Here is a 22,331-nt window from a genome sequence, read left to right on the forward strand (position 1 = left end):
TTTGCTGGAGATAAGCAACAAAGAATGGAGCACAAGGTGTAGTCAAGATCACAAACTGCTCCAGAATTCACTCAAGCTATGCCTTTATCTTAAAGGTTTTACAATTTTGTGTGAGACAAGCCACCAAAAGTTACTAAAAAAAAAAAAAAAAAAGTGAGAGGATGTGTGTTTGGGGTTGCTTGGGTGCATACCCAGAATGAGCATACACACACAGACACCGGGTGGAACGTCCTGGTCCTCCTCCCCTTTCTGCCTGATCAGCGTAACTAGCAGAAAATGGACAAAATAGATCAAGTAGCTGGTCTTGGGCACTCAGACCAAGTACCTGGATCCAGTAGCTCTTGGTCTCCACAGTTTCTGGCACTTTGATGTGTGAACCTCACAAGCCCACAGCCCTGCTCCAGCTGCTGCTGCTCAGGACTCTCTCACACAGCCCTGCCCTGTGCACCCCTTCACAAAATGAGCCCCAGACACAGGAACCACCGTGTATCTGGTCCTCAGACCCCCAGGTCTCCCAGTTACATGCACACACACACTGATACATAAAACCATTAGTGCTGCTGTTCTTGGTGCCCCACACGCGGCCCCTCTGAGCCTGTTGGTGGCAGCTGGATCTGTACACACACACACACGTGCAATGAAAAAATCTCTCAACAAGGTAAACGGTTAGAAATGGAGTTTAATAAGACAGCAGGACAGACTGTGGAGGTTGGGCGTGCAGCAGGACAGGCACCTGACCCCTCCCGTCATGGCCGGCCTCCCTCTCTCCCCGCCTCCCCGCCTCCCCGGCACGGAAGCTCGGGGCTCTCGCGAGAGACACGGCCTCTTTTCTCCCTTTCCGGCAGCGTGGGACTCGGGCAGCCTGCCGGCATGGCGCTCTACAACTTCAAGAAGATCACGGTGGTGCCGTCCGCCAAGGTAGGGCGCCCGTCGCCATCCCCCCCTCGCCCCCGTCCCACAGCCCCTCCGCTCGCCGCGCCTCAGGGGAGCGCCGCCCGCGCTGCCCGGCGTGGCCGCGGCCTTCGCTTCCCCTCCCCCCCCCCCTCAGGCTCATGGGCTCGCCCTGGGGCAGTGCGGGGCGGCCCGGCGGGCTGTACCATACAGGGCGCGGGGGGGGGCGCCTGAGGGGGGGTCCCGCGGCTCTGCCCTGGCGGGGCTGGCCCTGACGGGAATCCCGTCTGTTCCCTCCCCCCCCGTCACGCTCAGCCTCACCGCCGTGCATTTGTCTAAAATAAAGTTATTTCCTGGTCTAATGAAGGAGTTTCGTTCCATAGCAGCGGGCTTGTATTAGTGGGGCCACTTCCCGAGCTCTGCTGGGGAAAGGAGGCCAGCCCTCAAATAACTGGCAGGAAAACCCCACTCAGAATGCACATTCTGTTACTGCTTGGAGATAAAAGTCTGTGTTTCAGGTGTTTTATTCTAAAACATGCTCAGTTCATCCATTGCAGAGCAGTGGCACAGGCCACATCGCTTAATGGGCCTAACTGCTCTGCCCACTCCTCCACCAAAATACAATTAAAGCTTTATCACTTCATTAAAACTTGACAGCTTGCGTGATTAATAACATTTATTTGATTGCAGGACTTCATAGATTTGACATTGTCAAAGACTCAGCGAAAGACTCCAACCGTCATTCATAAACATTACCAAATCCATCGGATTCGACAGTTTTACATGCGAAAAGTCAAATATACTCAACAGAATTACCATGATAGGCTCACTCAGATCTTAACAGACTTCCCCAAATTAGATGTAAGTATTTGTTCGTTTGATCATAAAGGAACTTAAGGAATCAGAAATTGTTCTGCAGCAGTGGTTTTATTAGAGCTTATTGTGGCCTGAGCAGCATGCTGCTGATTCCCTGCATGGAAGATTTAGAATAACTCTCAGTAGATTTTTTTTAGAGTAAATTTAGGCAAACTTGTTCTACAAAAATACTTTATTCCTACTAAGAAAAGTCAGAATTGTGCCCCTGGGTGCTTGCCAAAGGATGCATTTTCAAGGTTTTAGCTGATCAGCTAATGTTAGCCAGAAACTGCTGCTAAATGATGAGTAAGAAAGTTTCTTTTTCCTAAGTATGTTGTGTTGGTGTACTTCTTCTTAATGTGTGTAAATGTAAGTCGTTATGTGCCTATGGTCAGTCTTTCCTACAAAACACCTACTGGAAGTTAGAAATTCTAAAAGTATGTCATATTGCTTCCCATCTTCAGTTCTTCAGAAGTGCTAATTTGACAACAAAAACTTATTCTTGGCCACACAAAGGATATTGTTGGAAATGCACTTTGACAAGACACATGTAGCCTTAACTTCCCAACAGCTACAGCTGCATCTAGGTATCCAGTGGGACTTCTTTATGGACACCTGTACATGCTGCAGCCCTATACCTTCCTGCTGTTTTTGTATCCAGCGATCATTATTGAAGGATTTCCACAAATATCTTCTGCATTTTAATATCTCTTGATGAAGTTTCTGCAAATAAGTACATAAGTAATTAAAATAGCCTTCTAAGATGGAATCGGAAAGTATTTTATAGTGCAAGAGAAGAAATGGAAACTGTATGAATGAGTCCAGGATATGCTTGCAGAAGAAATTTGACATGTTAAGAATTAGGCATGTAATGACCAAGGAAATTGTTTTCCTTAAGTAAGATGATAATGAAAACAGTCTAGGTTGTATTGTCACTAGTGTTGCTATATTAGAAAAAAAGATGAACTTACATAGATGCCAAGACAGTCACATAGTCATCTTCAAGAAAATATGAACCTTAATTTTATTTTATGCTTTTTTTTAGGACATCCATCCTTTTTATGCAGATCTGATGAACGTTCTCTATGACAAAGATCACTACAAGCTGGCTTTGGGGCAGATTAATATTGCCAAGAATCTGATTGACAAGTAAGGACCATTCATTTCTTTGATTTTCTACCTGTGTGGTTGGTTGATAGCTAACTTCCTATTTCATTGTCTCTGCAGTGTTGCTAAAGACTACGTGCGCCTGATGAAATACGGTGATTCTCTGTACCGCTGCAAGCAACTGAAACGTGCTGCTCTGGGACGAATGTGCACGATTATCAAAAGACAGAAACAAAGCTTGGAATACTTGGAGCAAGGTCTGTGTAATAAATAGGCTAAAAATACAAAGGAGTATAAAGAGAATCTAAAACCTATTTGTACAAAGAATAACAGTTAAAAAGAGAAAAATGTGTTTAATATGGAATGTAGATAATGGGAACATAGAAATAATTCCAAAACCCACAAACACTTAGAATTTATTTTTCAACTGAGTGCTTCTCTCTTTTTAAATTTAAAACTTTATATTGTTACTGGTCTTTATTTTTAAAATACTTACTAAATTTCTCTTTTGTTGTTGTTGTGTGTAGATACTTCTGTAGTTAACAAGCAATGATATATTTTCATAAATAATCGCTCAATAAATTTATGATGTCCAAAAATATTAAGTCATGAGTAAATACTTCAGAATATGATTTTTTTCTCCCATTCAAACTGGAATTATCCTAAATACTTAAGATTTTTTTTCAACATTTCAGTGCGACAGCATTTGTCTCGTTTGCCAACCATTGATCCCAATACAAGGACTCTTCTGTTGTGTGGCTATCCAAATGTTGGAAAATCTAGCTTTATAAATAAGGTGTGTGAATTTTTTTTAATTATACTGAGATATCATTTAGTTAAGATAAAGTAACATTTAAACAATTTGATTTAGTTATAGCACTGTCTGATACAAAGGATGGGAAATTTAAATGTGTGGATAGAGACTGAGTGAAATTTTTGGGAGGTTATATGGATAATTGCAACAGATTGCACTCATAAAATCATTATTTTTTTCCAAAATAGCATGTATATAATTAACATATTTTCTCATAGATGAAGTCTTGCAGAGAAACAGTCAGAACAACTAGTTTTTAGCTTTTCTGTAGCAAAGGAAGTGTGTTACAATTATCACGTCCTTCTTGGAAGTTCAGGAAATTATCACTAAATGTGTGAATAACTTGTTTTAAGGTCACAAGAGCAGATGTAGAAGTGCAGCCTTATGCCTTTACCACCAAATCTCTCTTTGTGGGACATATGGATTACAAGTATCTGCGTTGGCAGGTAAGAACCGTCACTGTTCTGCATTTTCTTCCAGGAATTAACAGGTTATAATCTGATTTGCCATTTTGGAAAGTGAGTTGCATTTTTGTGTCTTGGAACTATTGGTTTACAGTCTATTGGTTTACAACTATTGTAAACTATTGGTTTACAGTCTTGTTTATGAATGAAAGGAAGGAGTACTGCTGTCTTTAAAAGGATAAATACTGACCAGATAAATATGGACCAGAAATTGAGTACGTTACAGCACGTCAATTACCTTGTAATAAGGCCTGAGTTAATTCTGTTCGTTTTAGGTAGTAGATACTCCTGGTATTTTGGATCATCCTTTGGAGGACAGGAACACCATCGAGATGCAGGCTATAACGGCACTCGCACATCTCCGTGCTGCTGTGCTTTATGTGATGGATGTCTCTGAGCAGTGCGGGCATAGCCTGGAGGAGCAAGTAGAACTCTTCAGAAACATTAAGCCATTATTTGCCAACAAGGTAGGTTTGCTTTACATTATTAATAAATTAATTTATTTTTGTTTGTAATGTGATAGCTTGGATTATGATTCCTTTTTTTTTTTTTCTTAGCCACTTATAATTGTTGCCAACAAATGTGATGTGAAAAGAATTGCAGAACTTCCTGAAGAGAGTCAGGTGAGACAACTACTCCCACCTCTCTTTTTCTTCTGAAATTTACAGAAGTACTATGCAAGATTCATGGGTTTGCGTAATTTATATTGGGCAAGAAATTGTACATGATCATTTCTGAATTTCATTGTCTAATAGTATAATGGAAAGAAGTTTTCTGGGTCTTGACCCATATGTCTAACGTATGTACTTGTATTGTCTAAAGCATGTACATGCCTGCCTATTGTAAATGCCAAACAGAAAGCAGCTCGCTAATGGTTTCAGAAATCTTGGACACACTGAGAACTATTAATTACTACAGTAGCTGGAAGACTGAATGGCCTTGATCAAAAATGCCATTTCACTAAGAGTTCAGGCTGAACTGACAGTTGCTGCCAGTTGCAGTAGGAGCTCCTGTTGGGCAGCAGTTTGTGTATATGCAGGGCTACTTCTTTTGTATCTGTGACTTCAAGGACACATAGAACTGGTGTTTCTTTCTCTCTCTTTCTGTTTTTTTATTCATATGTCATTTACAGTTACCATATAGAAAGCGTCTAGTTACTTAAAAAACAAAACAAAACACACACACAAAAAAGACAGAACTATAGTTGTAAATTCCTCTCATGTTTTTAGAAACACATTTTAATGAAATACTTAGTAATGAGTTCCATATATTTATTGATGTTAGATTAAAATTTCAGTTCTTAATGTAATGATATATTAAGAAATGGGCAGAATGTAATTATTTGGCATAATGTTTCTATTTCAGAAAATATTTGAAACTTTTGAAGCAGAGGGATTTTCTGTCATAGAGACAAGCACTCTAACAGAAGAAGGTGTAATCCAAGTTAAAACAGAGGTATGTCTCCTTTCTCTCAATTTCATTCAAAAGGAACAGCTAATGTTTTTGCCTCAGTTGTATGAATTTAATCTCAGTTAAACTGTGCATTTATAGTGACAAGCTTTAAGCACGCTATCCTTACTGTCCTCTTGAGTCTCTGTGGACTTGGCTGCAAATGGAAGCTTACTTCTCTAATACTGTTCAAAAATTTGGTGGTATTTTTTCAGGGTCTTGCTGCTTTTTCTTATAGTCAGCTCATTATAAAAGGTGGATTATACCAACAAAACAGTATCACATGCATCTTCCTGTGCTGCTTTTTTTATATAAAATACTTTGATACTTTATTGAAAGCTAGAGAGGTAAAACACAAGATAAAATACAAAGCTAGATATTTGGGATTGAAAGCTTACTGTGTCATTTGCTGGGTCAGGATGACTTAATTCCTTACTTCATGTTGCCATGTGTACTTTCAGGCTTGTGACAGACTGTTAGCCCACCGTGTTGATACTAAAATGAAAGGAAATAAAGTGAATGAAGTGTTGAATAGATTACACTTGGCCATGCCAGCAAAAAGAGATGACAAGGTATGTTATATATTTACACTTTTTAGTATATTTTCCAGTACTCTTTAAGAAGGATAAGAATTCTCTCTTTGCTTAACATGTGAACAGTTTATATGATGAGATTTGCATATTTTTTTAATCTATAACTGCTGTTGCTGGTGGGTGAGTCAGCCTGGGCCTTTGCTTTCATTCAAAATCCGTTACTTTAAAACCATGATTTATAGCATTATAAAAAATGGATTCAAGACTTCAAGACTTCTTCTTTCTGTTTTTTTTTTTATCGGGATGAATTGCTGCATTAATTTCAGGAGCGGCTGCCCTTTATACCAGAGGGAGCAATAGCACGGAAGAAGCGCATGGAAGTAGACACACCCAGGAGGAAAACAGTGAGTGGCATCTCTTAATTAGGAGATCAGCGGATGGTTTTTAAATGCTTCATAATAGCACATAGATGTACAGTTATGAGATATATAAAGCTCTGTATGTCTTTGCAGGAGAGAGATCTTGAACTGGAAATGGGAGATGATTATATTTTGGATCTTCAGAGTAAGTGTTATATAAGTCTCAGTATTATTATTGATCGGTGAAGTTTAACTATTTCAGTCTTATTGGAGAATGCTTAACCTGGGCTCCTTTCAACTGAGTAACAGTGCCACCTTTTTATTTCTTACAGTCCTTTTCTCCTGTTCCAAAACTGGTGATCTTCATTGATTCTTCCTTGGTCTTTAATGTCTTGTAGTGTTTTCCCATTTCAGAGTCACAGACAGAGTGACTGGTCTGTTGATTTCTTTTCACTTTATATTGTGATGTTGTATTAATTGTTGATGCTGACTTTATTAAGAAAGCATCAATATGAGAACTGGATATCTGTTGCTTATTATAGTTTGCAGTGGACTTGTCATTACTGAACAATATTTGGCAGTAGGCAGGGGATCAGAAGTATTTATGAGTATGTCAGAGATGCTGTCACATTTTTGCCACAGAGGGATCTGATTTTTTTTTTATTGTGATGAGTGTTGTTTTCTGTCATTGAACATTCTTTGAAATTGTTTTTATCTTTTTATTAACACCTGGTTTTGTGTGTTTGCTTTTATTTAAGAATACTGGGACTTAATGAATGCATCTGAAAAGTATGACAAGATACCAGAGATATGGCAAGGTCACAATATCCTCGACTACATCGATCCAGATATAATGAAAGTGAGTTTTCTTTGGTACTTTTTACACATTCTTGCCTCTTTATCCCTTTATTCGTTTAGTGTAGATTGCTGTATTCCTGAAAAACAATGTGTTACGAAAACAAATTCTTCTACGCTGTCTGTGCTTGCCATGGGAAAAGAGACTGTTTTCTGAATGATCAAGGACATAGTTTCAGAAGAATGGAAAATTACTTTACCCTTTCAGACCTAGTGGTGATCTTGTCTTTTGCATCTTAAGATACGAGTTTTGCAGGGGAAGTTGTATTTTCTTACTCTATGACTGTAGCTAGAAGGATTGTAGTTATCAAATAATATAGACTGAATTTTCAAATTTATAGCATTTTTATTTAATAACAAAAACCTGACTTAAGAACCTGATGGTTAAGAAGAAGTCCTGAGTGCAGACAGCGGAGCCTGCTGGGTATGCAGTTGGGTTCATCTGAATTGCTAGTGCTCCAGAATCATTCTAAATTATAAACAGAAGATTTTTTGAGTGTGTGTTAGCAGAAACAGCACAGCTAGTACAGGTCACAGTACGGTACATCTGAACTCACACAGTGGGCAACTTCAGGGCAGCTGTACAAATACAGCCAAACGACAATGTGATGTGATGTGATCAAGTAGGTCTTCATAGGACTTGAATCCCCTTGGATTCTTGCTCAATACTCTGTGTCACTAAGTGCACAGAACATGGTTGGAGATGCCCTAAAATAACACAGTTCCATCTTTGAAGTGTCTGCATGCTGTCTTTGGAAAGGTCCTGCACCATACAGAAATGTGATGTTGAGGATTGTAAGTCAAGGATTTGATGAGCATCTTGGTTTTTATTTAATCTCTTCTAAGAAACTGGAAGAATTAGAGAAAGAAGAGGAGCTGAGAGAAGCTGCTGGAGAATATGACAGTGAACCAGAAAGCGAAGATGAAGAAATGATGGAAATCCGACAGCTGGCAAAACAGATCCGAGAAAAAAAGAAACTGAAAATCCTGCAGTCAAAGGAAAAAGATACTCGAGGGCCAAGGATGCCTCGAACGGCTAAGAAGGCAAGTATAGAACATGTTCTGTAGTAAGACTTTGTTGATGTATAAAAACTTATAAAACCACTTACTAATTTTGGGCAATAATGGCTTTTTCTCATGTTTGACCCTCTCCCTTGCTGCTTGCTTCCTTCTGTGCTCCTAGGAGTTCTGATAACTACTTAGTTATGGAGGCCAAACCTTTCTTTTATTTCTTTTTCTGTAACACAAACGAGTCTTTTATAGGATTCCATACATATTGTAGGAAAAGTTTCTAAGAATTCAGTTTAGTTGGGTTGCTGCATCTTTATTTTTTTTTTTTGCATGTTAAGACAAAGTTAAGATATAAACATATTTTTTTAAAATAAACATGATTTCCTAACTGTCTTTTTACAGGTCCAGCGGAAGGTGCTAGAGAAAGAAATGAGTGATCTTGGACTTGACATGACTAACAAAGATGATGTAAGTTTCTGCTAATTTAACACTGTTCATCTAAGAGAGATCAATTCCGTTACATGCTAAATTTCCTTGTGCACACTTGAATGGCGTGTCACAGTTGACACAAGAGAAAGAGGTGGAATCAATTAAGGATGAAACAGGAAACCTAAATGAGGCAGTTGATGCTGGAATTTTTGAGTGATGTGATAACATACTGGGTTGGCTGAAAACATGTACTAATGTGTATTTGTGTAGAATCACACATGCATATATGCAATGCTTTCTGTTAGAATTCTTTTGGAATTGTATAGGATTCAAGAACTGGGCTTAATTTTCAGGACTGCGTTGTTGGATGAGACACAACTATGTCAGAAGTAGTGATGTTTCAGAAAGTGATATTGGATCAGGTTCATCTTTTTTCAGTTCATTAATATGACCTGTAATTGAATTTTGGATACTGTGACTGGCATTTTTAGATGTAAGTCAGTCAGAGTACTTGAGACCTAGATTTGCCTTAGGGAGCCATTTTCTTTTATTCCAAGTTTAAAAAAATATATTTTTGCACAGCAAATCCAGCAGTATTATGGATATGTAGATCTTGAGACCTTGAATTCTTTAACTGAACAAGGGGTTAGGAAACAAGGAGTGTCAACAGTGCCCATCTGAAGCAAGCATTTGCACTTCTCAGGGCCGATATGCCATGTTGACTGAAGAGCTATCTCAGTGAGGAGTTTCATTCTCACACTGTGGGATGGTGGTTCCCTAGGGCTTGGTCCTGTAAACAGGCTCTAATCAGGGGAGATTTCTGCATTGCTTTTACACTGTTGCAAATTTGCTTCAGTATTGCTATCCGTTAGTCTGTGTCTTTTTATCCATTACTTTTGAAAAAAAGATTATAAAAATGGAATTGATAATTTTGAAAAGAATGTGCTAATATTCACTGAAATTTGAATATTACTCTGGGACAGAAAGACAGTGACCACCAGGTGACGAGGTCTTTATGTTACTGTGGAGTAACCAAAATGCCGCAGGTATCATTTTGTCTTTTGGTATCCAGAGTAACTGTTTGCATCACGACAGTGAATCACAGCAGTTTACTTCCTGTTTTCTCATGTTAGTCTAATTAGAAATGGGGCGTCTGTCCGAGCCGATTAGTTCAGTTTTCGATAACCAAAGTGCTGTTCTGAATTTCAGGCACATTACGCCCGAAGGTCCCGCAGCGTCACAAGGAAACGTAAACGCGATGAGTCCGAAACCCCCACATCTGTGGCACGCAGTCGCAGCTCCTCTCGCCCACCACGGGATGTCTCCGGGCTCCGTGATGAAAAGGTTTGTAAAGTCATCTGCCCTTTACAGCAGGTGGAGTTGTACTTAAAACAGCTTCTGGGAAACCTGCAGTACTGGTTGGTTTTGCTTCTCTTTTCAGTTTCATTGTCTGTTTGAACTCTAGACTTTAAAAATGCCTAGTTTGTTCTTAAAAATAAGATGTAACAGTACAGACTAAGAAAGTACTTTTTATTTTCTTGAAATACAACTATGTCAAAAGAGATCTAAAATCTGTATACACTCCATAATCTAATGGTGGAGTAAGATCTCTAGGGATAGCATAATCATATTTTTAGTATATTGGAGGGGGAAAAAAAAAAGAGTTTTTCTAAGGCAGTTAATTGTTACTTACCCTTATAATATGCTAGGGTAGCAGCAGGTGGTTTATGTTGGGCATTTCATGTCCCTGTTAAAATCCTCTAGCTTTGTTTTTTTTAAAGGTAAAGCTAGTTAGTTACCTGAGTTACCGAGGAAGTCACTCAGCATATTTGTGTGCTTGTTTTTAAATAGATGGTGAAGAAGGTCAAGACTATGGCAAAGAAAGCTCAGACGAAAATGAATCGCATGGGCAGGAAAGGAGAGGCGGACAGGCACATATTTGACACCAAGCCGAAACATCTCCTGGCCGGAAAGAGAAAAATGGGTAAAACACAGAGAAGATGAGCGCCATTCAGAATTAAAACATAATTTTATTAAAAGTCACTTCTGGTCCTGTTTTTCTTTTTCTGTAAAAGAGAATATCAAAAAAAGCACATGGTATTTGAAGCTCAGAAACTTTGATAGGTTGATCTTACAGCTCTAAGTTGTTACTAAGGGTTAGTAATAGCAGGAGAAATTTGTCAGTACTGGTGGCAGAAGCCATTTCTAAATAGACATGACAAATGACACCGCTGACTTTCCTGTAGCAATAAAGCATTTGCTATTTAATGTAAAACTAGGTTTAAAATGAGGTTAAAATATATTAAAAAAAAAAAGTATTTGTTAATAAAGCTGCCACCAGAATTAAAAACGTAAAGCTTTATGAGGAGCTGAATTAACGAGGCTTGGTTTTCAACATGCCTGTTAATTCTCGGATGTAGGTGATGAGTTCCTGTTGCAGGTAGGGCTGGAACTGATGGGGAAGGGAGAGGAGACAGGCAAGCACTGCACCAAGTTGGTGTTGGGCACTGAAAGGGGTTTGGGTGAATGAAACACTTGCCAGTTAACTAAGCTGAATGTTGACTGCAACTGGAGAAATAGTTGCAGATCTAGTGCTGACCCACAGCCTAATGGTCTGTAAAAGTGTGAGCAGGGTAGATTACAACCTAGATTACTCATATTTCAGATTATTAATTTAAATAGTATTTAAAAATATGGATCAGACTGAAATGGCTTGAGTTCATGTCAACGCTTGTTTTCCGTTCAGAAGCTGAAAACAAATCTGTATACATTCAATGCAAAATGCATTGCCAAACTTTAAATATTCCCTTTTTGTCCCTAGTTGGTCAAAAACAAGGTAGAAAATACCTGTAAATGAGTAAAAGCGTGCATTATAAACGTGGTGCAAGAACAAAACACAAAGCAGTTTTAAAGTTTATAGTGGAGTCCAGTGAAATATGTAAAAAAAAAAATATAAAAGGCAAGGAGGAGAATCCTTGATCTTGTTTTTACTTTCAACTATTTTTCGATACCAGAGGGTGTTGTGGTTAAACCCCAGCAGGCTCCTACACACCACGCAGCTGCTCCTCACTTTCCCCAGAGAGATGGGGGAAGGAACCAGAAGGGCACTAGCGAGAAACTCCTGCATCGAGACAGAGGCAGTAGAGCTAAGACAAGCAAAGCAAAACAAAGAATTCAGTCACTGTTTCCCACCGTTGGCAGCTGTTTAGCAAAGAAGGAGCCAGCACACTTCACCAAAGACAAATGCTGTAACTCCCAATGCCCCCCCTTGTCTGCCCCCAGCTTTTATTGCTGCCCCGAAGCCCCACGGTTGGGAACACCCCTGCGCTGTCCTGGCTGTGCCCCCCCCAGCTCCTGGTGCACCTGCAGCCTGCTGGCTGGCAGGCAGCGCGAGCACCACGCGTCCTTGGCTCTGTAGGTGCTGTGCTGCACTCTGTGAACCTCACTGCGTGAGCCACGCTGTGTTTTCCATCACAAATCCAAAATACAGCAGCCTGTGAGCAACTGTGAAGACTATCCCAAGGAGGCCCAACGCAAGGGGTAACAGGAGTGTTCAAGTGTCAGCTTGTACATGCTGGAGTTGTATTTGTGGATTTACACTCGTATTCCTTCCCTCATCTCCTTCATGTAATAAATTCGTTATTAAATTGTCTTTAATGCTGCAAATAAGTTCAATGTCAAGAAAAACTTTAAAGTTCTCTAAATGTTTTGATGTTAAAGAACTGTTTGGCACAACTTTGCTCTCAGCTTCATGTCTGTTACTCAGGATACGCTTTGCCAGCTCTCACTCCAAGTAACTCTTTGATAGAGGAGACCTTTGTTCGAACAAGAGTGTGCCCTGTTACTCCCAGCCATATTGCTTCAGTGATGCTTATTAGGAGGCCTGTTCATGGGGCAATTAAGTCTGCAAAAAAAAACCCAGTTCACGTTTTAGGTCAGGAGTTTTAATAGTCATCTTTTATTCAAGACAATCTTTAAAAAGTATTCCAGGTATTTCAAAAGGACTATAAAGACATTACTTGAGTAACATGGCTGATTGAACTGAATTCGAGAGCTGTAACTGCATTACTATTCCCTCCCTGTTACTTGCTTCATGACAATCAATCTTTTCAGGCCAACATACAACAACTTGGCCCTAAAAACTTTAAGTGTAGAGCTGCTGGCACAACTGGGATGAGAAACACAAAGCATTTGAAAATTGGGGTTTTACCTTGACACCAGGCACAGGCTAGTTATAACCACAGCTCACAGACACAGAGCACCAGTAGGAACAATACCCTATTTCACCCAGAAATGACCTGAAGGTACCTGGATTGAGTGATCTACTAAGAGAAGAAATCAATTTAAATTTTTTGGGGGTGGGAAGAAAAGGCAATATCACAATGGATTGGCTCTTACACTCTGCTGGAATTTCTGATCAACTGAAATTAAGACTTGGTATAAACCCCCAAATTCTCAATCCTGAATTTCCGTATTGAGGTTTGCATTTTCCAGGACTTTGGAAGGATTATCACAGCAGATGTTGCACAAAGAAACAACTTGTAGCAGGATGCCTTTGTTTGCTGGAAGATGAGGAAGAGCTACCTAATGCATATCCCTTCCCCTCCTGCAAGGACACGCCACTACCTGCGTTAGGTACCCACCATCTATACCTAAAAATTAATGGTTAATTATACCAATTAGCAATGTCCAGTATTTGGTTGCCAACTAAACAGGTGGGGGACGGGGAGAAATCAGTGTTTTGATTTTGCCCACCACGTAGCACTTGCAATCTGTGTGAAAACTCAGTCCACACAATCCCACTACTGAACCTTTATGTGCTCGGTTAATTGTATAGTACAGTAGTTGAAGAGTTGCACACTCTGCAATTAAAATCATCCTAACCACTTTGAACTAATCACCTCTCCTTTGGTGATTGCTTTTCCCAACATCAGCGCAGAACCCTAATTCCTTTGTAATTGCTGTTTAAGATGTTGTCACCTCTAGGGGACGAGCGGGGCAGCAGGCACCCAGCTCCCTCCCCAGGGCACGCGGCTCTGCCAGGAAGGGCCAGCCGGGCACACGCAGGCTGAGGATTCTTTAATATCACACGAGGCAACGGAGGAAGATGAACCCAAGGGGGATTCTTGTATTACTGTTGCTCATTTTAAATGACATCAAGCTTAATTCACTCACGGGGAATGGGGCTGGAAGAAAGGGGTGAAGCAGCAGGAAAAAACGGCTCTAAACACCTCTGTATAATATTATTTGTTACACGTGCTCCATGTGGGCCACTTTTCTGCACCTGAGTGGTGAGTTACCATGCTTAGCACATCATTACTAGCCTTCAGCATCTTTCACTGCAGCTATTTACATTCTGTGTATTTTTTCATGATCAACAAACTTGTCCAAGTTAGGCAAGTTGTCCCACCACTTAAACAGAAAGGTCTCTGCAATCAGTTTAAACCACGGAGTAATCTTGACTTCGTTCCTGGAGGCTTTGTCCAAGAGCTGTTTCAGTTCTTTCTGCGTCACGTAACAGTAGCTCTGGATCTCGTTCGGATCAGGGTTCAGCGTTACATCCTTCTGCACGAACAGGATATAGTCTATTTCGTGTTCACCCCAGATCCCATCAGACTTGGCCTTGTAGTGAATTCGGGTCAGGTAGAGGATTTCCTCCGGAGTTACCTACAACCAAAGCGCACGTCAGAACCAGGAGCAAGGCAGAATAATTCAACTGCTAGGAACTGCTGAGAGTTACCAGCTATTACCATCCTCCCTCATAAATTATTTCTCCCCTCAAGGATAGAGCTGCACTGCACTTCTTCATAAATAATTACTAGGAAAAAATCATTTTTGTTGCGCTTTGATCAGATAAATTGTGCAGCATTTCTCTAGGCAGACTTACCTGGCAATATTTTGACAAGATTTCTTCTGTATACTTAAGTTTCAAATAATGTTTCCCAGAGCTCACAGCACGCTTCTGGAAGCGCTGATGGACAGCCGTTTGTACCTGTCCCTTATCTCCCAACAACTATCTGACACCACAGCCAGAAGTGCTTGCTGACAGACCACGTGTAACGCTGACCCAACAGGGATCGGTGCAAACAGCAGAGCAGGGAATTAGTTCAGGGGATCACCTAACCACCGTGTTCCCCAACAGCCCACAGCTTCTCCCGTGTCCCATGACACAAATGTACCTAGTTACAAAATGTGGAAGGAGATTTTGATCGCCAGCATAAACCAGCCAGCTTTACCCTGCTCTCTGTGCACTCCCAAATTACCACCATACCAGAAGGCAGCCAGAAGCAGGGAGCGCAGTTGTTTTGGAAGGAAAACCAGGTGCCCAGGGCACCCTTTTTCCTACTGGAAACCTGGGATCACAAGGACTCGTACACAGATGGTACAAGTTCTCCTGGGCAAGCAGGATAGCCTGCTCTGGAGAAAATGTAGGCACCCTTAGTTAGACCTGAAGCAATAAAATCCTTTGTTACTGCTGAGGCCTCAAATCCATTAAGTCCTCTGCGTCTCCAAAATTAAAGGCATTTTTAGGTTTCATGCTGCCCCCATCTGCCAGCTGCAGTTAGTCTGTGAGTCAGCACACGCTGTTAAGAACTGCCCCCTCTCCTTCCTTTACCTGCTCCATGGGGATTCCTAACTCTGCTTTCATTCGTCTTTGTGCAGCTCTTCGAACACCGATGGCATCATTTTCTTCCAGTTCCAGTGGGTGGCTCAGTGGGTGGCTACAGCAAGTGTTGGTAAAACAATCTGCAAGAAGTTTCAGTTAGCACACTTTTGACACGTATAAATCATTAAAACACATACACACAAAAAAGCCTGAGACATAGACTAGCTAATCAACATACGACATTTTGTTTCTCATTTGGAGAAAAGGTTCAGAGAGGAAGGAAGTTTTCCTTATTTTTCTTTCCATTTATGTACCTGGATTTGCCTGTTAAGTGCTGCTTTGCAGGTTAGTGACTGACAGACACGAACACATGTGTTCTGACTGCACAGCACCTACTTCAAAAGCCAATTTGAAGAGACGTTGCAGATGCTGATTGAAGCAGCTTTTGAGAGTTGATATGCAAAAGAATATTGACAATACCTCCAGAGCTTACAAGACCAGCTGACAGGAAGTAAACAGGCAATTTATGCTTGTACAAAGTTGTAAGAACGTACCCTCTGTGCTCTACTTCAAGTATATTAAAAATTATTTATCAGTAACGTAGAGTAACTGATCAGCCAACCTCTCACCTTTAACAGTCTAGCTCATAAAGCATCTAAAATGGAATCTGATTACTTACAGGCTACACTCGAGTATTTTGATTAATTAACAGTCAGGGGAAAAAAAAAAAAAAATCCATAAAATAAAAATTTGCTTGGAAGGAAAGGTCTTTCTTGAGAAGGGTTAGAAACAGTTCCACGATAAAACAAATGCATGTCCTTCCCAGAGGAATTCAAGCATTCTGCAGAGTTGCCAGAGCAATTTCTCTAACGCCATACAGATCTCTTACAACAGATAAGGTAAACAGCATATGCCATAAACAGGATCAAACAAGTCAGGGAGCAATCATTTCCCAAGAACATGCATACCAATAAATTGATGTTCCCACTATGTTGCTTCATCCACAAGAAAAGTGCTTTAAAATACTTTAGAGATGCATCTCCTCTCCAAAGAGAGTAAATTCTAAAGCCTCAGAAGGAGTTACTCTGCAAAATTAGACTGACATATTTTAAATATAGATTTAAATGTAACATTTATGTGCAATGTGTTTCAGAACTAACCTGGAAATGTAATTTTAGCATTTGACCTCTGCTGCAGTAACAGTTTGTTTTCTGTATTGAATAAGAAAACGCTGAATGCTCGGTGCAATAATCCTAAAAACAAAAACACAACGTTATTTTACAAAGGAGAATAATCACATGAAGACAAAATTTCAGGGCTTAGAACAGCCTCATTTTTTGATAAACTGAATTCAAAAATTTTCAAGTGTTAAAAATCAAGGATTTGATGGAAAAGAGTCATTATTTAGGTTACTGTGTCAGTACACGCTAAACATCATGAAATTAGCAAGGTGCTACGAACAATGATGCAAAAATTACATCAGAAAATGAACTCCCTCAAGCACAGTACAATTTTATTTAATTATTATTTTTTAAAAATTCTGAGCTTTTTATTCCTTACTCTCCAGGAAAATACTTCTGATGACTAGAAAAAAGGAGGTCACAAACTGCTAAGAAACTCACAGATAAGACTAGCCTAAAATAAAGCCCATCGTTAATTAAAATAACAACCAAAAACCCTTTCCCATTAGAAGCAGCTGAAGCAGAACTCCATATTCATTAATTAGACACCAAAGCCTCCTCTCTGTGAGAACCCGGCAAAGAAGCAAGTGGCACTGTTTAGAAAAAATTACCTAAAATCAGGTGTCTATAACAGGAAAATAATACTGTTTCACCAAAAAAATGCAATTCAGAAATATTATAGCATAGAGCTTATGTCCATGATCGCACATCACTCTGCTTTGCTGCTGCCTCCAACTGCTTGTTCCTCCCTATTGCAACATAGAATTAAAAGGCAGGGAGGCTTTCATTCAGCCACATTTCTATGCCTTGCATACTTGTAAAAACCTTCAGTCTAACTCAGAGGGAGGTGACGCCCTGTCCCAGGCTGCCCAGAGGAGCTGTGGCTGCCCCATCCCTGGCAGTGCCCAAGGCCAGGCTGGATGGGACTGGGGGCAGCCTGGGCTGGTGGCAGGGGGCCCTGCCCATGGCAGGGGGTGGCACTGGGTGGGCTGTGAGGCCCCTTACAACCCGTGCCATTCTGTGATCCGGTGGCTCGAGGCGCAGCCGTACCTTTATCGATGTTCTCGTTCAGGTGACAGTTCTTCTTGGTGTCCGCTCCCACCCTCCGGTCGTTCTCGTCGATCAGGATGCACATCTCGGCCAGCAGCCGCACCTGCTGCTCGTCCAGGCTGTCGGTGCTCACCTCGGGCATGGCGGTGACGGTGCTGAGGGACAACGGGACGGGACGGGGCGGGTCACACGGCCGGGGCCCCTCACAGCCCCTCGGCAGGGCGGCTCCTGAGGGACCGGCTGCGCTGAGGGGGCGCTCCCCGAACACCGCCCTCACCCACCGCCCTCCACCTCAGGAACCCTGAGGATGGCCGCTGTGGACCCCTAGGGATCGGTTGGGGACCGTTGGGGCCGGTTGGGGGCCGTTAAAGGACCGTTGGTGGCCGTTGGGTCCCCGCCGCCACCGCCGCGCCCCCCTCCCCGCAGCCCCTCCGCCCTCACCTGAGGGCCCGGGCCCAGTTCCCGCGCAAGGCGGCGGCGCGCGGCAGCGGCTCGCGACGGCAGCGGGCGCGGGAAGAGGCGCAGCAGCAGCAGCAGCGCGTGCAGCGACGCCCCTGATGCACCGCAGCAGCCCCGCGGCGGCCCAGGGCGCGCAGCAGCACGCGCCACATCGCCCGTCAGCCCGCCGCCACCAATGGGCGGGCGGCGGCACGCTGACGTCACCGCATCGCCCGATCGCCCCACCGCGACAGGAGGGAGGGAGGCGGGTGGGATGGGGGGGACAGGCGTGAAGCGCAGCCAATCGGCGCACAGAGGGGTGGTGGCATGGACCAATGAGGAGAGGGGGGATGGAGAGCTAGCCAATCAAGATGAGGAGGGCGGGACCCGGCTGAGGCGGGCGACGTTGGTGTCCTGGCAGGGGGCCTCAAGGGGGCAGGGCTTCGTGAGGGGGGCGTGGGGAGGGGGCAAGGTGAAACCGGGCAGCACCACAAGAAATAAAATAATAAAATAAAATAAAATAAAATAAAATAAAATAAAATAAAATAAAATAAAATAAAATAAAATAAAATAAAATAAAATAAAATAAAATAAAATAAAATAAAATAAAATAAAATAAAATAAAAAAGCCATCTGCTGCGCAGCCCACTCGCTAGGTGCATTGCTCCATGTGAAAAAAAAATAATTAAATAAAATAAAAATAAATTAAATTAGAATAAAAGAATGCCAAAAATGAGCCAAAAAGGATGTGAGAGCCACAATAAACCCTGATCACAAAACAGACGAGTGAGAGACCTCCCAAGCATTTCTCTAAGGATGCCCTCAGGACCAAGCTTTATGCCATCTGTACCATCTTCATCTCACTTTCTTCCCCTCCCGCTTTGCCCCATACCCACAAACAAGCTATTTGTGTTGGAAATAAAAGACTCTAGTTTTGGAAATGGCACGCATTACACTGAAACCTCAGAAATTTTGCTCTTCCCCATGTGAAAAGAAGCGTGAAGTGACATCTATATAGCTTTACGACTTGATTTAATTTATGCATCTCTTGAAGTCTGCTGACTGTTTTCCAATACTCTGCCAACAAGGAAAGCACTTGTCACCACTGGGAAGTCTCTCGTTTCACCTGAAAATCCAACCAGCTGCAAATTACTGACAGAATTTTGCTGTCTACTGAGTTGAAGGGAAATGCAAATACACCAAACTGGAGCAAAACACTGTAATTATCCAGGAAGTTAAACGAGAAGGCAGTAAACGGCAGGATAAATAAATGCAGAGTTCCATGGGATCTGACCTCAGAAGACACAGACTTGCGGAGTAAGCCTCTCCTCAGTTCTCAACTTGCCAAAGGAAACAAGTTTTTATTTTTCTCCACCCTTCACGTCCAATCTGCCTTTTTTTAAGCTTCCTTTTCACTTGTTTTAAAGCTTAAGACTTCCAGTTCGCCCTTCTCAGCTGTAGACCGAGCTGCTGATCTCCCTGCAGCATCCTTGTCAGAAGTCAGCTTCTGCCTTGGAGTCATAGCTCTTCAGAAAATACCTGTCTGAAGGCTACACTAACGTGCAGAGCTAGCACCAGCCTGGAATTTATCTGTATTGGCAGGTAATAACTCCCTGTCCTAAACACTCTGCTGTTTGATTTCTTAAAAGACCAGCTGCAGGAAAGTGGGTTGGTTTTAGCTTGCTTCAGAGAAGACAGATGGCTTTGTAGTAAAAATGTAATACATGTATGCTAAATATATAAGATGCTGTATTTGCAGTTTGCTATCTCGAGTGTGATGGGAAGACTTGTGGTGGAAAATTGCATGTATGGCATAAGGTGACGATGAATAATACAGGAAACAGCTCTTAGAGCCAGGAATTATTAAGAGGTTTCCTAGAAGAAGGACAAAACCCTGGAGTGCTTTTATCCCCTAGATCTCATTTTCTTTTCTTTTCTTTATTTATTGATGTTCTTTCTTTTGGTTTGTGCACTGGGCAGGAAGTTCTGCCTTTTCCTGCTACATTTTCAGGCTTGGAAAATTTTTATGTAGAGGATTCAATTATTATTTTGTTCCATTGCTGGTTTCCTAAGCCTCATATCTTGTTTTCTCAAGTCCAGTTATGGGTGCAGAAGTACAGCGGCAGACAGTCTGGAAGGTGGTGTCAAGGACAACCCAATGTGTGCCACTACTTTTACTGTAGCACTTAAAACAAACAAATGAAGAACAAACAAACAAACACCTAGCTGTTGGTAAGACTCATGCTAACTAATCCTGTCCCATGTTTCCCTAGGCTCCTGTACTGGTACCTGTGCAAGTGTCTTTTTTAAAACAAGTAGTTTGTGAAAAGCAGTTTGTTCTGTACATGTTTGTTAAATGGTGCCTTGCTGCCCTTGTCATGCAGCAGCAAAACAAAACCAGGCCCAGGGCTAGGGTGACAACAGTGCTGCTTGTCACGCAGTTCTCGTGAGAAAGTAACTGCATCCATACCAGCCCTGTTGATTTTAGGGTTAGTCACCCCATGTCAGGGAAGAAGTTGTTGAAAGCCCTGTCTTTCCCTATTGCAGTATTTTGCATTGCTTCATCAGTAAAAAAAAAAAAAAAAAAAAAAAAAAAAAAAAAAAAAAAAAAAAAGTGTTATCTTTATTGCCCCCTGCTGTTAGAGAGTGAGCTGTTCCAGGGAAGACAATTGCCGAGCATTTTTTTTTTTTTTTTTCCAGAGAAATATCAAATGTGGATACTCATGTGCTTTCCGGACATTTTTTTCCATTGCATGACATTAACAATTACATTAGGATGAAGTAACTTCAGTAGGAATAATGAGGCTTAAATAAATTTTTGCTTAGGGACTGAATTGTGGTGACTCCAGCAGTGCCTTAGATAACACGGCTGAGATAACTGCACCTGCAGTAACTATAAGGAGAATTCAAAGCATCAAACGGTGCCATTTGCTTGGTTGTGCTCAAGCTTCCTCCCAGGCGATGCTGTTCTACCCCTTCTCCATCTTTTTTTGCCCATGCTCTCCTCCCCTTTTGCTCTCCTTAACGCCACTCAGCCACTCTTTTTGCTCCCTTCCTTTTGGGGGCGTTGAAAAAGGGAATGGGTGAAAGCTATGGGAAGTTCTCAACTAGTTAGGCTGGTTATCTTCTGGAATAACCTCCAGTGAAGAAAAAGATGGTAGTAAATAGGTAAACCACGCTATTTTTGTCTGTTAGTACAGTTGCAATTAAGATGTAAGACGTGGCTGCACAAAAGGAGGTAGAAAGGAAAAAAAGACAAAAGAAATCGGAAGGCACAGTTGTAGCTGGGAAGCACATGAAAAGAAATGTGATAACATTTGTAGCCCTCACAACGAGGCCCGTATTCTTCTGGCCTCTTTACAGACCTCTTCAGAGGCCGCTAGATAATCTGAAGAAAGAGAGCAAGTAATTAGGCAAAGGCCTCTTCTGACTTTCATAATCTGCTACAATGAATTTTACACTGGGGCTTCTTCTGAGCGTTAATCAGCAGAGGAATTAATCCCATTTCAATTACGTGTTGTAAGCCTCAAAGCGAGCAGCCTGCGTGCAGACCACGGCGGCTGCCTTTGATTTTCTCTTTCTGTCACGGTGTCGGCGGTCCCGCTTGGCCGAGCACCGAGGCTTGGCGTTGCTCTGCCTTTCCTTATCGAAAAGTAGGGAATTCTGTGTCTGGTTTAGTGAAGTTTCATCTCCCTCCTCAGCCAGCTGTGGGGCTGAAGTAAGGAAAAGCAGGCTGGGTTGTTAAATACCAGCATAAAGTGAAGGCTGAGGGGGATGGTGAAGGGGATGGTGAAGGGAATGCTTAGGGGAACACTTGGGGGAATGCTGAGGGGGATGTTTAGGGAGACATGGGATGCTGAAGGTGACATTTAGGGGGACACTTGGGGAACAGTTGAGACACTGAAGGGGATGCTTATGGGGACACTTGGATGCTGAGGGGGATACTTGGGATGTTGAGGGTGACATTTATGGGGACACTTGGGGACACACTTGGGGGGCAGTTGTGCTGCTGAGGGGGATACTTGAGATGCTGAGGGGCACATTTAGGGGGATACTTTGGGGACACTTTGGGGGACGCTGAGGAGGATGCTTAGGCAGACACTTGCGGTGCCTCCCCGCCTTACTCCCCACACAGCTGCCTCCCTGCTGGGGGCTCCCCAAGCCCCTCAGCAACTCCGCGGCGCGTTTCGCCCATGGCGGCGGGGCAGGGACCCCTCAGCGCCGCCCTCCCGGCCCGTCCCGGCCCCGTCTCCATGGCGGCGGAGCGGGGGCCGCGCTGCGCTTCCGC

At 42.2% G+C, this 22,331-nt stretch overlaps 2 protein-coding genes across 3 annotated transcripts; one reads left to right on the forward strand and one right to left on the reverse strand.

Moving 5' to 3' along the window:
- The first annotated feature begins 760 nt into the window (after nt 1-760).
- Nucleotides 761-10,810, forward strand: GTPBP4 (GTP binding protein 4). Its single transcript, XM_068673484.1, has 17 exons — nt 761-918; nt 1,582-1,752; nt 2,792-2,895; nt 2,974-3,110; nt 3,549-3,649; nt 4,021-4,113; nt 4,407-4,598; nt 4,689-4,754; nt 5,497-5,586; nt 6,042-6,152; nt 6,440-6,517; nt 6,626-6,677; nt 7,231-7,331; nt 8,174-8,371; nt 8,741-8,806; nt 9,977-10,111; nt 10,619-10,810. The coding sequence occupies exons 1-17, from the start codon at nt 871-873 to the stop codon at nt 10,769-10,771; spliced, it is 1,896 nt and encodes a 631-aa protein (XP_068529585.1). The 5' UTR covers nt 761-870; the 3' UTR covers nt 10,772-10,810.
- A 1,885-nt stretch (nt 10,811-12,695) lies between these two features.
- On the reverse strand, nt 12,696-18,259 carry LOC137852133 (isopentenyl-diphosphate Delta-isomerase 1). 2 transcript variants are annotated; one of them, XM_068673485.1, is made up of 5 exons: nt 18,047-18,259; nt 17,606-17,760; nt 16,535-16,627; nt 15,384-15,514; nt 12,696-14,434 (listed from the first exon to the last, which is right to left on the reverse strand). In XM_068673485.1, the coding sequence occupies exons 1-5, from the start codon at nt 18,214-18,216 to the stop codon at nt 14,117-14,119; spliced, it is 867 nt and encodes a 288-aa protein (XP_068529586.1). In that variant the 5' UTR covers nt 18,217-18,259; the 3' UTR covers nt 12,696-14,116. The 2 variants fall into 2 exon arrangements, with proteins under 2 accessions (XP_068529586.1, XP_068529587.1); XM_068673486.1 differs by having other exon boundaries at nt 17,606-17,833; nt 18,047-18,168.
- Nucleotides 18,260-22,331: the final 4,072 nt, after the last annotated feature.

This window comes from Anas acuta, chromosome 2, assembly GCF_963932015.1.
Source record: "Anas acuta chromosome 2, bAnaAcu1.1, whole genome shotgun sequence".
Taxonomy (NCBI): domain Eukaryota; kingdom Metazoa; phylum Chordata; class Aves; order Anseriformes; family Anatidae; genus Anas; species Anas acuta.

Excerpts from the sequence above, each read along its gene's own strand:
- GTPBP4 (XM_068673484.1), top strand. The coding sequence starts at position 871 with ATGGCGCTCTACAACTTCAAGAAGATCACGGTGGTGCCGTCCGCCAAG. Across the intron at positions 8,807-9,976 it reads ACATGACTAACAAAGATGAT|GCACATTACGCCCGAAGGTC; the intron begins GTAAGTTTCTGC and ends TCTGAATTTCAG. Across the intron at positions 10,112-10,618 it reads CCGGGCTCCGTGATGAAAAG|ATGGTGAAGAAGGTCAAGAC; the intron begins GTTTGTAAAGTC and ends GTTTTTAAATAG.
- LOC137852133 (XM_068673485.1), bottom strand. The coding sequence starts at position 18,216 with ATGTGGCGCGTGCTGCTGCGCGCCCTGGGCCGCCGCGGGGCTGCTGCG. Across the intron at positions 17,761-18,046 it reads AACTGGGCCCGGGCCCTCAG|CACCGTCACCGCCATGCCCG; the intron begins GTGAGGGCGGAG and ends GTTGTCCCTCAG. Across the intron at positions 16,628-17,605 it reads GAACGAGAACATCGATAAAG|GATTATTGCACCGAGCATTC; the intron begins GTACGGCTGCGC and ends TTTTGTTTTTAG.